At 38.9% G+C, this 16,530-nt stretch overlaps 1 protein-coding gene across 1 annotated transcript; it reads left to right on the forward strand.

Annotated features, from left to right (window-relative positions):
* The first annotated feature begins 31 nt into the window (after positions 1–31).
* Positions 32–7,154, forward strand: LOC126808521 (serine/threonine-protein phosphatase 6 regulatory ankyrin repeat subunit A-like). Its single transcript, XM_056102402.1, has one exon. The coding sequence runs from the start codon at positions 63–65 to the stop codon at positions 3,186–3,188; it is 3,126 nt and encodes a 1,041-aa protein (XP_055958377.1). The 5' UTR covers positions 32–62; the 3' UTR covers positions 3,189–7,154.
* Positions 7,155–16,530: the final 9,376 nt, after the last annotated feature.

Genomic DNA, 16,530 nt, shown 5'->3' on the forward strand with positions numbered 1-16,530 from the left:
AGAATAGACATAAAGAGACACATATATTGATAGCTGCTAGACGAGGGTTGTATGAAGTTGTAATGTATCTGTTAAAACACGGAGTAGATGTACATTATGTTGATGATCGCCATAACAACCTGTTAAACATACTTTTATCTAACTTTGATAGTGATGACGAACCAGATAGACGTGATTTGTTATTACAATGTGTAGTTAGATTAGTTGATCTTGGTGTAGATGTCAACCAGGAGTATGGTGATAAACTGACACCTATATTTATAGCTGCTAGACGAGGGTTGTATGAAGTTGTGATATATATGTTAAAACACGGAGTAGATGTACATTATGTTGATGATCGTCATAACAACCTGTTAAACATACTTTTATCTAACTTTGATAGTGATGACGAACCAGATAGACGTGATTTGTTATTACAATGTGTAGTTAGATTAGTTGATGCTGGTGTAGATGTCAACCAGGAGAATGATTGTAAACAGACACCTATATTTATAGCTGCTGGACGAGGGTTGTATGAAGTTGTAATGTATCTGTTAGAACACGGAGTAGATATATATCATGTTGATAGATATAAGAACAACCTGATACATCAACTTTTAGCTAGCTATAACAGATATGACAAACCAGATAGACGTGATTTGTTATTACAATGTGTAGTTAGATTAGTTGATGCTGGTGTAGATGTCAACCAGGAGAATGATGATAAACTGATACCTATATTTATAGCTGCTAGACGAGGGTTGTATGAAGTTGTAATGTATCTGTTAAAACACGGAGTAGATGTACATTATGTTGATGATCGTCATAACAACCTGTTAAACATACTTTTATCTAACTTTGATAGTGATGACGAACCAGATAGACGTGATTTGTTATTACAATGTGTAGTTAGATTAGTTGATCTTGGTGTAGATGTCAACCAGGAGTATGGTGATAAACTGACACCTATATTTATAGCTGCTAGACGAGGGTTGTATGAAGTTGTGATATATATGTTAAAACACGGAGTAGATGTACATTATGTTGATCGCTATAAGAATAACCTGTTAAACATACTTGTATCTAACTATAGATATTACAAACCAGCTAGGCGTGATTTGTTATTACAATGTGTGGTTAAATCAGTTGATGCTGGTGTAGATGTCAACCAGGGGAATGATGATAGAGATACACCTATATTGATAGCTGCTAGTAAAGGGTTGTATGAGGTTATGATATATCTTTTAAAACACGGAGTAGATGTACATTATGTTGATTGTTTAAAACGCAACATTCTTCACCATGTTTTAGTTTTTTCGGATTCCCATGTTAAATTTGAAGAGAAGTGTATACAGGTCGTTAATACTTTAATAAAAACAGGAGTAGACATAAATCAACCTGACAATGATGGTAAAACCCCGTTGTTCTATGTCGTTCGAATCTACGCGGATAAACGGCTTGAACGGATCGAATTACAATCGAAACTAAAGACAGGACAGGACAGTCGTGGTCCACTGTATTTTAAATTGGTTAACATTTTATTAAAAGCTGGTTGTAATGTGAACCATCAAAATAAACTGGGACGAACGGCTTTAATGAGCTATATAAAATACCAAGCTGATATCAGTATATTAAAACTGTTAATTCCACATTCTGATCTAAGTTTAACTGATAATAAGGGTAAAACAGCAATTAGGTATTGTGTCAAATATCACATGTTCAATTCTACAGCCGTCTTTAAACTTTTAGTAGATTCAGGTTCAGATCTGATGTCACGTGACAACGGAGTTAAGTTATTCCATGATATTTTAAAATGTAAGAGGTTGTGGGTGTTCAGTTACATCGGGCGTAAGTTGATTGTTAATGGTTTTACAATTGAAGGAGAAAATATGCTTCATCTTTTAGCTCGTTTAAACTATGATTATTCTGTAAGCAAGTTTAAATGGCTGTTAAATAACGAACTAGACATCAACCATCCCTGTTTTAATACCAACACACCTACTATGATAACATCCTTTTTATTAAACAGTAAATATTTAGAATTGTTGACACATCATCCCAGACTAGAGATCAATACACAAAATAACCAGGGTCATACAGCTCTACACCTTTGTATCATTGGATTTACTATGTTTAAAGATGGCTTGAACAAGAGACAGGTAAATGATGTTGTTAAGAATTATTGTAGACAGATATATCCAATATACATGGCTTGTATTGATATTTTGCTTGGTGTTGATGGAATTGATGTAAATATTCCCGATAATGGAGGTAGAACTAGTTTAATGATGGCTGCAATGAAAAACGACAGAGTTCTTACAAGGAAACTACTTCAAGCTGGTGCCATAGTTACCATGTTAGACTATTCAGGAAGATCTGCTCTACAATATCTTAATATTTATCAGAGTGTGTTTGATTTGACTTGTTTTAAATTACTTCTATCTAATGGTAGCACTGGTCTTCTCAATTTACCCTGTATCGATGGTAACACAATTATTCAAACAACCATGTGTTTTCCCTTTTTCTGGGAACCATACCATGTTGTTTGTTTTATGAGATATTTAGTTGCTGAAAACTGCTGTCTTCAGATTCTCGTACCATCATCACTTGAAAGTAGCTATAACCAAATTGATCTTACTGAGTTAAACCTTCAAGAAAGAGATAGGCTGAGAAAACTGTTGTATCTTAGTGGCGCCGAAGGGGAGGAAATTATGACTTCGTTAAATTTTGACGAGGAAGACAAAAGATATGAACGAACAGACATTATCCACTCACGAGACAGAGCAGAATTCGTTAGTTTCTGTAGTAATATATCTCTCAAGTCCCTGTGCAGAAGATTCATCAGACAGAATCTTGGATTGGGAATAAAGGAGAAGGTTAAGGATCTGGAATTGCCTCGCGAATTAAACGACTTTCTTCTATTGAAAGATGTTCTTCATCCTAAAGATTACAACATAGATAATATTGATGATGGTTGTAATGATGATGATGATGATGATTATGATGGTTATGATATAGATAAAGATAGAGATGATGATTATAGTCAATATAACTACCAGTATTTTACTCTCAAAACGGATCATGAACTAAGACAAGATTGCATACAAACTGCGAGATTCCCTAATGGCTGTATTATTTATGATAATGAAGAGGATGAATATGGGTATGCCCATTATGGGTTGATAAACAAGAACAATGTGTTACAATAACGTAGAAGGAAGCTAAAAGTATATGAATATTTCTGCATTGTCGAAAGGTGATACTATTACAGTAGCCGTAGGAACACGGATTCATTTCAATTGTCGACAAAAATAGCCTACATCAATAAAAAGAAATGAAATGAAATGGGGTGATACATATACGTCCTACTGTGTGCTATGAGGGGAGTTTTGCCGTGCAGTGGCGCAAAGACATTCTTATATCGAATTCCAACTGCAAAGCTGCCTTTTACTGGAGAAGTGCATTAAAGGTTGAATGGGCGGGGCTGACCAGTTTTGACATTTGGTTAATCCCCCAAATCACCATAAGGATTTATATTTTGACACAAGCGTATTCGAGATGTGTTACAAAAAAAAAATTGGGGCTGCAATGCGACCAGCGCCCTCTGGCAGTGTTCCTTAAAGCATCACTTAAAGAATTACGTTTTGGGGCCCCGTATATGTGGACAGACAGGAAGTCAATACCACAGAGTTCAAAAAGATGAAAACTGGTCTACCCGACATTTTACGTTTTGCCACGGGCTCTAGCTGAAAGTCTGTTGGGATGTATTTTTCCTGATGAGCCAGGCTAATAACCCCGTCAGACTGCAGGGGTGGCGTCCTTACTGCGACGCTACGGCGATGGAAATTGGTCGCAGAGCGCGTCAAGATCGACATAAGCGCGGTAAAAGCGTGGTGGAAACGCCGAATATCTTGTTGTGGTCTCCATGGTCATGAATGATCGCCGAGTCACGGCGTTTGTTTTAAGCATATTAAAAACAAACACCAAGGCTCTAAGATCTAATCTGGAAAGTTGTTATGCCCCCGTCCGACCGGGATGGCGTCCTTACTGCGCTGCGGCGACCGTACAGCGACCAGAAAATGCCCAAGGTCGCCGGCAAACGTGAACACAACGTGCGAAAATGTCCCAAAATATTACAAACTCGAAAAAAAAAATCGCGTTTTCACATCTTTCCAGGGCAGATCACAGAACCTTGGCGTTTGTTTTGAACATACTCAAAACAAACGCCGTGACTCGGCGATCATTTGCGACCATCGAGACCACAGCGCAATATCTGGCGTTTTTCCACGCTTTTATCACGCTTATGGCGATCTTGACGTACTCTGGGTTCATTTTCCGTCGCCGTAGCAGCGCAGTAAAGGGGTATAAGCACACGACTTTTTTCAAGTCTGTAATTTTTGGGGACATTTCTCACGTTATGTTTACGTTTCGTGGCGACCTTGTACATTTTCTGGTCGTTGTACGGTCGCAGCAGCGCAGTAAGGACGCCACCCGGTCTGACGGTGACATAATGGTACTAGTCCGGTAGTCAAAGACCAAGTTAAGCTTTGCAATGGAAATAAAGCAGGGGCCGTAAGAGGGGGGGGGGGACTGCGACATTTGTCCAGGGTACCGGAGGTATGCCGCGTAATGGTAATGTTTAAAAAAAATACATTTGTTGGTATAAAGTAATAAAAAAACCCACAATGTTACTTGATCGTAAAGCAGAAGAAAACCGGTAACTTTTCTGAATGTAGGTATCTAGTTCCATGGGGAAGATTAGAATCGGATTCTGTCAGTTCTACTTTTTTGGAAAAATTGGTAAATTTAAAACTATAAATCACCTGCCCCAGCCTTAGTGCCCTGGAGCCCCGACCCGTTCTCGTTTGCTTTAGCAAAGTGACCTCCAGTTACCCCGGATATACGCCAAGTGAAGCTGACTATGTGTCTTTCAAAGCCTTTCGCCGAGTTGCTTGTCCCAGGGCCTGGATCTCGCTGTAGCAGGCCATGAAGGAGCAACATTAAGGAGCTCAGCGATTCAATGTTTGACACCCACTTGGTGCTTGTACTGTGGAAGTGCATTGAATTTTGCATGGACAGGGCAGGCCGATTTGCACCTTTATGGACTCTCTGGTATCGAGTTCCTATCTGTCCACATATAAAGTAATGCTTTTGAGGACAACGCCTGGGGGTGCTGTTCACATTACCGCGAAAGTTGGTTTTGTAACACATATCGGGTACATCTACGAAACCGGTGTCAAAATATAAATCTTTCTGATGATTTTTGGGCCAAATGTCAAAATTGATCAGCCCCACCCATTCACCCTTTGATGCACTTATTCTTCAGTAAAAGACCTCTTGGCGGATGAAATTCGATATACGTGAAGGCTGGCAAATTTTCCCTCATAGCACACTAAGGAGGCCAAATCGGAGCAGAGCAATAGGATGTATTAACTCATTTTATTTCATTTCTGCAACAATTGAAATGAATCCGTGTTCCTGCAGCTACTCTAATAGTATCACATATCGGCAATCCAGCAGTAGTTCTTTTAGCCCCCTTCTCTGTACTTGTAACATAGTGTTCTTCTTTATCAACCCAACATAATGGGGAAACACTCTTCTCTGCATCAGCATTCGTTTCTGCTGTTAAGATGCATAAATGAACTAATTTTGGAAGAAATGCGACGTCTGGTATGCCGTTGTGACGTCACAGCAACGTCCTGACGTCATAGAGACATAACGTCGCAATTTTTGGACTAGCTGATACCGACTTCCTATGTGTCCGCAATACATTTATGGTGTCTAAATCCAATAGCTTTAGAGATATTTGCAATTTTTGATCGACAACCGCCATCTTGGATTTGGCCACGCCCCCTGGCCTTATTTGGACTCCGATTTTGGTAAACTTTCTTTTCCTTACTTAGGACATCATAATGAGTCAATAGAAATCAAAAAACCTTTTGTTGCAATTTGTTCTACGTCAAATGTTAGTTTGACCCGCCTAATAGGTAAAGATAGAGATGATGATTAGTCAATATAACTACCAGTATTCTACTCTCAATACGGATCATGAACTAAGACAAGATTTCATAAAAACTGCTAGATTCCCTAATGGCTGTATTATTTATGATAATGAAGAGGATGAATATGTTGATTGGACCAAGATTGCATAAAATCTGACACATTCCCTAATGGCCGTAGTTTTTATGATAATGATACTGATAATGATTATGTGAATCTCGTCACACTAAGAAGACAATATTTCATAAAACCTGAGAAATTCCCTTATGGTCGTAGTTTTTCTTATGATGGTATTGATACTGATAATGATAATGATTAGGTGAATCCCGTCACACTAGATATATAAGAATAATCAGTTGAAAATATCAGAAAGTTTGTTAATATTATAATGCAAACAAATTCCCATAACAAGGGCAAAGGTCAAAGTTCGCAAATTAAAAAAGGTTACAAAACGGCATGGTATAGTTGAAAACACGCTGCCCTCTGATTAATTACACACGCCGTCTAACCATATGTAGCACACACGTAAACCGCTCTCTTGCCATAATATAGGCAATTAAAGACTAACTTTATCAAAATGTCAACACGTGTTTTAAACAGGAAGTTGCACTCAACTTGACAATAAACAATACAAAAATCATAACTTGGATTCCTACAGAAGGTTATGTCTATCAAATGGACATGGATCTAACATAGTTAACTGGGGCCAAATATAAAAATATCAAAATGATTAAATCGGGTAGCTACAGATCATGCTCATGCCTACCAGTACAGGCGTGTCAAAAAACCCGGGGCCTGTTTCACGAAATTTTAACTAAGATAAAATCCAAATTTTAGTAATTTTATAGGATAATATTAGATTGATTTTAGTGTTTAGCCAATCAAAATTGAAGTATCTACTAAAATTTGGATTTTATCTTTAGTTAAAATTTCAAGAAACAGGGCCCTGGTTTGTAGTTACTGTATACATGTATCTAGTTCCACTGTAACAAGGGTTCCACTGTAACTAGAATTTATATGAGTTCCTCACCTAGGCTTGACTGATGTATAATAAATACGTGTTTTTGTTGTAAAACCTTCAGTTGTTCAGATAAACGTGATAAAATTGTGTAAATATAAAAATATAAAATCATTTGATGTAAAATAAGAAAAGAAAATATATTGTACGAGAAATAAAAAATATGTAAAAAACGAAACTTTGTTTTTTATATCAACAGTGGGGCAGAAATGTGTAATTAATTTTGTCCAGACAGTAGGGATTCTAGCCATGGTATTTTGTATCACTACCAGACAGGTGGGGTTCTAGCCTTGGTATTTTGTATCACTACCAGACAGGTGGGGTTCTAGCCTAGGTATTTTGTATCACTACCAGACAGGTGGGATTCTAGCCATGGTATTTTGTATCACCACCAGGCAGGTGGGGTTCTAGCCTAGGTATTTTGTATCACTACCAGACAGGTGGGGTTCTAGCCATGGTATTTTGTATCACTTCCAGACAGGTGGGGTTCTAGCCTTGGTATTTTGTATCACTACCAGACAGGTGGGGCTCTAGCCTAGGTATTTTGTATCACTACCAGACAGGTGGGGTTCTAGCCATGGTATTTTGTACCACCCTAACGAATTGGATACTTCGTCCTCCATCATTAACAAAGGGGAAACCACACTGACAAATCCAGATGAACTTTCGTGGAATGTTAAAAATATGCGACAACTCTTGTTGACTGCCCGAACGATTTAATTGCTGTGGGCGTATGTTTCGTTGCCTGGCAACCTATCTTTAAAAAACCACTTAACAATTGATAATATGTTGTTCGCCTACAATAGAATTATTGCCTCAAGAGTTATGCCCCTTGATCAATAGAATTGGATTCAGACCACCATTAAATTTCACCATCTCGGTACCCACGTAGTTTGTCTATTTTTAGCAATTCTCTCTCTCTCTTTTCTCGCCTTTTGCATGCCCATTTTTGTTGATTTTTTGGTCTAGAATGGACGAAGAGGGTTTGAATTAAACTTTTCTGCCAGGTTTTTGTAAATATTCATGATGTTGAGGCGGAGGGATAACAGGGTTATCAGGTTGGCTAGCGCGCCTGGCTTAATATATATGAAAAATAGTTGAATTTTACAACCGACGCAGACTAGTCAAAGACACATAGAATGACTTAGAACTAAATAAAGAAAAACACAGCGATGAACTTACCAGTAGACACCAGTGAATGCTCAATTGGGATCACGTGGTTTTTCACGTTTTCTTAGTGCGCCGTACAAAATTTTGCAGCACACTTAGGAAAATCTCACGGCACACCTGTGTACCGCGGCACACTGGTTGAGAATCACTGCTTTAAACTATGACCTCCTCCCCATGCATGTGAAGTGTAGGGTGTAAACCTCAACGGTTTGAACTATGAACTATGACCTCCTCCCCATGCAGGTGATGTGTAGGGTGTAAACCTCAACGGTATGGACTATGAACTATGATCTCATCCCCATGCACGTGATGTGTAGGGTGTAAACCTCAACGGTTTGAACTATGAACTATGACCTCCTCCCCATGCACGTGATGTGTAGGGTGTAAACCTCAACAGTTTGAACTATGACCACCTCCCCATGCACGTGATGTGTAGGGTGTAAACCTCAACGGTTTGAACTATGAACTATGACCTCCTCCCCATACACGTGATGTGTAGGGTGTAAACCTCAACAGTTTGAAGGATGAACTATGACCCCTCCACATGCACGTGATGTGTAGGGTGTAAACCTCAACAGTTTGAAGGATGAACTATGACCACCTCCCCATGCACGTGATGTGTAGGGTGTAAACCTCAACAGTTTGAAGGATGAACTATGGCCCCTCCCCATGCACGTGATGTGTAGGGTGTAAACCTCAACAGTTTGAAGGATGAACTATGACCTCCTCCCCATGCACGTGGTGTGTAAGGTGTAAACCTCAACAGTTTGAACTATGAACTATGACCCCTCCCCATGCACGTGATGTGTAGGGTGTAAACCTCAACAGTTTGAAGGATGAACTATGACCACCTCCCAATGCACGTGGTGTGTAAGGTGTAAACCTCAACAGTTTGAACTATGAACTATGACCCCTCCCCATGCACGTGGTGTGTAGGGTGTAAACCTCAACAGTTTGAAGGATGAACTATGACCCCTCCCTATGCACGTGATGTGTACGGTGTAAACGTCAACAGTTTGAAGGATGAACTATGACCCCCTCCCCATATTGTTAGGGAGCTAGGTTCAGGTTGTTTCGAAAATCGCGTACAAAATTTCTACTATGCTAGATAAGTGGACAGTGGTGTCCGATACTCTGAACCCGACAAAACGTCAAATTTTTGAGTTTAATTCGATTTTTTCGTACAACAATCAACTTTTGTGCATAAGTCGACCAACTTCAGATGTCGCCAAAAAACACTGCTTAAGAAGACCCCGACCCTTCCTTCCTCCCTTAAGAACACCCCCTTTACCCCCCCCCCCCCGAGAGAGGGGTTAATTCGACTTCCGCGTACAACATTAATTTTTTCATTAAAAGTTTCACTATTGGTCCGCTAGAACATATCACTAACTTAAGAACGCGACATCCCCTTCCATTCCGGATAAGAGCGACAAAAAAGGGGGGAGGGCATGGGTGAAATGAACAAAATGACTATTTTATTCGAATTTTGCGTACAAAGATCAACTTTCGTGCATACGTCGACCAAAATCAGATGTCCCCAAAAACACTGCTTAAGAACACCCCCTTTACCCCGCTGAGAGAGGAGTTAATTCGACTTCCGCGTACAACATTAATTTTTTCGTTAAAAGTTTCACTATTGGTCCGCTAGAACATAACACTAACTTAAGAACGCGAAATCCCCTTCTATCCCGGATAAGAACGCCAACTGGGGACCCATGGGTGAAATGACCAAAATGACGATTTAATTCGACTTTTGCGTACAGCGATCAACTTTCGTGCATACGTCGACCAACCTCAGATGTCATCAAAAACACTGCTTAAGAAGACCCACAATCCTTCCTTCCTCCCTTAAGAACACCCCCTTTATCCCCCCCCCACCCTTAGAGATGAGTTAATTCGAATTCCGCGTTCAGCATTAATTGTTTTATTAAAAGTTTCGCTATTGGTTCACTAGAACATAACACTAACTTTAGAACCCGAAATCCCCTTCTATCTCGGATAAGAAAGAGGGAACGGGACTAGGATGAAATGGCCAAAACTGACGATTTAAGTCAACTTCAGCCTACATATACCATCCTTCCTGGCAATGTAAACTTACCTCAGATTACATTTAAAAACTCTGCTTATAGATGCCCGATCCATTGTTCGCCCCTTAAGAACGTCCCCTTTACCCCCATCAGAGATAATTTAACTCAACTTTCGTGTACAACATTAATTTTTTGGTTAAGCGTTTCCACGGGTTAGTACGCGTTTTATATAGCTCGGCTGTCGGAGATTTGGTTGATGACCCTAAAAGCTTCTGACGTCCATAAATAATAATAATAATAAATCCATTTATATCGCGCTAATTCCCCATATAGTCGTGCCCATAGCGCTTCAAAAACACACAATCACTCATGCAAATATTTCTCAAATAAATATGTTTTCAATCTGGATTTAAAGGAGTCTAATGATGGACTGGATCGAAGATTTTCAGGTAGCGATTCCCACAAATTGGCAGCAACAACACTAAATGATCGAGCTCCAAAGGAGCTTAGTTTATATTTTGGGACAACAAGGTTGTTCTTAGTACTAGATCTGAGTTTTTTTGATGGCATGTAAGGTACCATAAGTTCTCTCAGATAAGATAACATTTCACAGTATACGCATTGATATGTGAGAGACATCAATTTAAAGTCGATTCTCGCTTGCACTGGAAGCCAGTGAAGTTACCTAAGTACAGGGTAATACGGTCTCTCAAAGAAGTTCGTGTTACGATCCGCGCTGCGCTGCAGTTTATATATCGACTATTGCAGTAGTCCAACGGGAAAATACAAGAGAACGGACTAGTGTTGCCATGGCAGAAGGGGTAATTAGATTTCGGATGGAACCAATATTTCGGAGATGGAACACACATTTTGAACGAACATCGTCAACCTGTTTATTCATAGACAAAGCTGGATCAAGAATCACTCCCAGATTTTTCACTGAGGATGAAATGCAGATGCTGGAGACAATTTTAATGGGGCTGGTATTGTAATTAGATACTTTTGTTGTTGTTCCAAATGTTATGGCTTCAGTCATGTTTTCATTTAGCTTGAGCATGTTTGAGTTCATCCAAGTCTTGATCTTGTGGGAAGACTCTTCGCATTCTGCACACAGAGATCCACCTACATCATACTTGGAGAATAGATCTCTGCTCTGAATGCCGTCCATTAAAAAATATTACGTAATAATTATCGGGGGGAGGGGGTTATTGACTGGTACCACTACTTTCTATACCGGAAGTCAATAGATAATCAACAAACGCACTAAGTATGGTTGAAATCAATCAAGCCGATTCTGATAAAAAGTTGACAAACTAAATTCCCTCCATTATAGGTTGATATTTCCCTAGCTGGTCAACTAATTACATTTAACTAGATATGAATAGACGCCACAAAACCAACACAACTTCCTAAGAGGATCGATGGTAAATGTCAAAATGTAAACAATTCGCCATTACTATTAGAAAATATAGCTGCCATTTATTAATGAATTATTATGGTACAATGATGTAACCTATATTAATGAAATGGGGTTTCATGACCTATTGTTCTGATCCGACTGAGCTATTGAAGACGGAACGGAACCGATATAGCCTGGTATAATGCCATTTTAAAATATCCCAACGGTTCGTATTATTAAACTATAACACATACTTATGTTATATTGTATTATTGTAAACTTACATAGCTGTAAGAATACATTTAGTTAGCAGCATGGGCCTGTGAAAAGAACACTGTGGTTTTTATGTGTTAGTATAATGGCTAGAACCCTGATCTACACGACTTGTACTTTCTTTATGAAATATCTGGAATTTAATTTTTTGACCAGGACAAGTGTGACGTATCATCCTGAACGGGAATTCCTGACTGTCACTCTCTGAAACTTAGATCCGTTTGACAAAAATAAATTTAATGAATCCAACTTCAATAACATTAATAAAGCGGATCCTCGGGTGGTGGACTATGTGGAACAATACGTACATTTATTAATCCATCTGATTCCAAATGGCTAGATTTGAGACCGAACGAAACAGAATTAAACAAGTTGGGATTTGATATCTATGATATGATAATGTTTTCAGTAATAGCTACTCCAAAAGTGTACAATGTGAAATCCGAATTGTCAGTAACCTACAGGAGACCCTTAGAAAAATGTTTAACTTTTAACGGGAGATATTTGAATAAGACATATGACTACACACCGCTTAAGTTCCACGCAAAAAGCGTTATGCGTGTACATCTAGGCACTAGAAAAGATAGGTATGCGTTTGATTTTTCTGCAATTGGCTTTCGCTTTTTCCTGCATCATCCTGATGAACCAATCCATTTTAACTCCCCATCAACCAGGCTGTCTCCAGGATATACTCATGAAGCTATACTCTCTGAAAAGCGTTATAAATATCTTACTAGTCCTTACAATTTTTAGATCCCCCAGAATACACTGTGAGAACGTGAATGATCCCCAACCTAATACTACCAATTACTTAGCAAACGGATACACGTTCTCAGTTACATAGTATATCGGTAACAAACAGAAAACATGCACACACCCGTGTTAATCTATTGTATATGGGTACAATGTAGGAACAATGAGTGAAGGATAATCATGGGAGGACCATGAGAAGACCCACGGGGTTGGACAGGCTAGCCTACTACTTGTCACGTACACCCGGCGAATCGAAACCACGCCTGTTGACTCAATGATAGACCTTATGATACAACACACGTACGCTAACCATTAAGTCATCAAACCCCCGTATAAATACATAGGCAATTGCACAGCAACAGATAACAATAACCGACACCACGTGATCCTCGTTATTTGTCTGATTTGCCTAGACCTGCTTAATTTGTCTGGCGCACCAAAATTTTGACTGCTGGTAAATTTTCAGACACCTCTTGTGGAAAGTCATGCAGATTTCGAATGAAATCTGCCCGCCTCCTTTGCTCGTACATTGGTATCCACACTTACTGGTCCTTCATACATTAAATCAGTCCAACCCGTGCTCTTCCGGTACTAGTAAGGATTGTGTGACTCGGGGCCCTTATTCACGAAAACTTAAACTAAGATACAATCGAAATTTTAAGAAATACTGCAATTCGATTGGCTGACCAATATGCAAATTGGATATATGCAAATTGATTTTACTGGTCAGCCAATCGAATTGCAGTATTTCTTAAAATTTCGATTGTATCTTAGTTTAAGTTTTCGTGAATAAGGGCCCGGAGCAGTAACATGTTGAAACAACCGGGCTACTGAATGTTCAGAAACTATTATTGGACTTACTTGATATCTATCCAGGGACGGATCCTGGGGGTGAGGGTCATAACCCAACTCTGCTCAGCTACATAAAAAATTGAATGCTTTGCATCAATGAAATTGAATTACAATGTGATCCTATTAATTCAATATATTCGAAGCGTCGTGTTATTGAATAAACCTAAAACATTTACAGGTATTGTGTTTCCCACTCGCTAGATTATAAATAAAAGATTACAAATACATTATTTCCCATAAAACGTCTCCCACTCAGCCCCTAGATTTACAGAGAAAAGTCAATAACAAACACCACCAAATATGGTATTCTGCACACAGAGATCCATCTACATCATACTACGAGAATAAATCTCTGAATGCCGTCCATTATCTATACCGGAAGTCAATAGATAATCAACAAACCTCCTTCTGCCCATATTAGTACAATGGTAGGATGACCCGTGCACTCTACAGAAAGTTGGTCTCGACACGGCTAAATGTGCACGCTTCAGTTGCGTGTCTCGAACTGATTTCTGACTACCCCGCACTCTCTTTGAGTCGATAAATAGCCATGCACGTGCAATTCTCTACAAATATATCAACTATTACAGCCGTAAAAAATCTATTGTTGACGATTTTGAATAGCAGTAAAATTTAGCTTCTTGGTTATTACAGCAGCTTTAGAAATTACGTTTGTTTTATTTTTTAAATTGCTTTATCATTAACTGTACCGTTAAGAGCGGCATCTTTTGGTTTAGTACAAATAATATCTCTGAAACACTCGGGTTAGACAGGAACGTGATACTAGCAGTAGTTTCATTTTACTTTTACAAGTTTCTTAAAACAATTGTTGAGTTGTCTAAAGTGCTTATTTCTATATTCAATTTCTTGTTCTAGCTTTCTGTTATGTTTCGTAAAAAAGTAGTCTTGATTATCCCGACCTGTCAATCAGACGTAGAATGATCGATAGACTGGTTAAGCGAGACTAATTTCAAAACAAGGGCACGTAACCTATCTTTTACTCAAAAGTGACTGGATGTTATGGACGACACTTGGAACCAGTTTTCAGTCTATTATTTCTACATGATTAATGGTCATAGCTTATTAAGTACAACATGATCGTTTATTTAGTGACTATAATTGTGTGAAACTGATTTGAGGCTTGGTATATATATAAATATTGTGGCGTAATTGTCGAGATATTTGGAGATATTTATTTATGGTGGGTCACCCTAACAATGGGTTTAAATCCGGGGTAGAGTCTCAGCATTTGACCAATCAGATAAAGATGTACCTCGCCACCCTCCCGCGGGTTCAGGGGAACATCTTACCCACAACCTCTTCGGCTAAGAGGCTAGGGTGAAGGCATCATTTGGTATTCTCAAAAGGACGCTCGCACAGCCTCCTCGGCTAAAGCTGGGAAACACCACCGCAAAACACAAGCTAGTGGATAGCTTATTTACGGGACAGAAAACTTATATTTAATGTCATAGCTGTGTGTGTAGTTTCCTGTATGTAACCTTTGTATTGTGGATGTTGTATTCGATATATAAACGGATTTATAACATAAAAAGTTTTCCAGAGTTAATGTTTTAGCGGCTGCGATAAAGATATATACACAATATTTAAAGTGGAGTCCTGGAGTAAAGAATTACAAAAATAACCAGAGACAATACTAGACGATCACAGGGATATAATATGTAGCAGTGAAGAGAGTATAGGCCTACGTTACACGTTGGATGTTGGGAGCTTTTTGGTAGTCTGTCTTTCCACATCTAACCAGCGACGCATAGTGTTACACATGAACCAATATTTTATTATATCTTTAGCTAATGGAGATCTCTCAACGAGGCATTCATTTAGACTTAAGTCTTGAAATATGGCGACAGTCTATCGCTTAACAGAGAGATGTTGATATGACATGAAACAATGGGGATATAATATATAATATACATTACAGTGAAAACATGGGCTTCTTGCAAAAAAAAACATTTTATAATTGGCACACGAATCACGTTCTAGAATGCTTTCAGGCGCCATTTGTAATGAAGCGACTCGATGAACGGGCACCCACAGAGGAATACTACCGGTGTAGACTGGAATAACCAGACAATTTGTACTCTACGCGTGTTTCGCCAACCATAGCTGATAAGAATTTACAGTAAAACAGAAACGATTGAATGTAAATCAGTTTATATACATTCAAATTACATTGTTATATGTGTTGTGGTCCATTTGTATCAATTTCTAGATGACAAGGAATAGAGATTTAGCTCGTTTAAGATAATAGAATTTATAATACACAAATAACATAGAGGTCTGTCTGTAAAATAATATGGCCGTCTATATCTGTCAAGTCATGTGATAAAACAAGATGGCCGTCTATATGTGTCAAGTCATGTGATAAAACAAGATGGCCGTCTATATGTGTCAGGTCATGTGATAAAACAAGATGGCCGTCTATATGTGTCTAGTAAATAGAACAATAAACTATAACACATACTTGTGAAAGAACAATTTCTAAATTACTAAACATATTCAACATCTTGTATTTATAAAAACAGGAAGGACAGTATTCTGACCACTGACACCACCAAGTCAGGCGCATGTTTAAAAGGGCGGCGCAGAATCTTCCTAGCTCACGTAGATCATTATCTCTCCTATATTGTAAAATCATGTAAAATATTGCTGCCATTTTGGCCTCCCTTCACTGTAATCATATACATGTATTCCCAGAGTTTCGGATTTCTTAACATTGGCGGCTAATCCCAGAGACCTGATGCTAAACGTGACGTTAACTTAATCATGGATACCCCTGGCTGCTCAAATTCCTGGACACGTCCCCTGAAAGTAGTCGATATAGTAAAATTTTCCCACAGATTACTGGACACGCCCCCTGAAAGTATATGATATCGTGAGCTTATCCGACACTCCGCCTGAAAGTATATGATATAGTGAGCTGATCCGATAGATTACTGGACACGCCCCCCCCCCCCCAACCTGAAATGTTGCGACTGATTGCTAGACACGCCCCCTGAAAGTATGTGATATACTGGACGCGCCCGTTGACAGTGGAAGTA

The sequence above is a fragment of the Patella vulgata genome, chromosome 1, assembly GCF_932274485.2.
Source record: "Patella vulgata chromosome 1, xgPatVulg1.2, whole genome shotgun sequence".
NCBI lineage: Eukaryota > Metazoa > Mollusca > Gastropoda > Patellidae > Patella > Patella vulgata.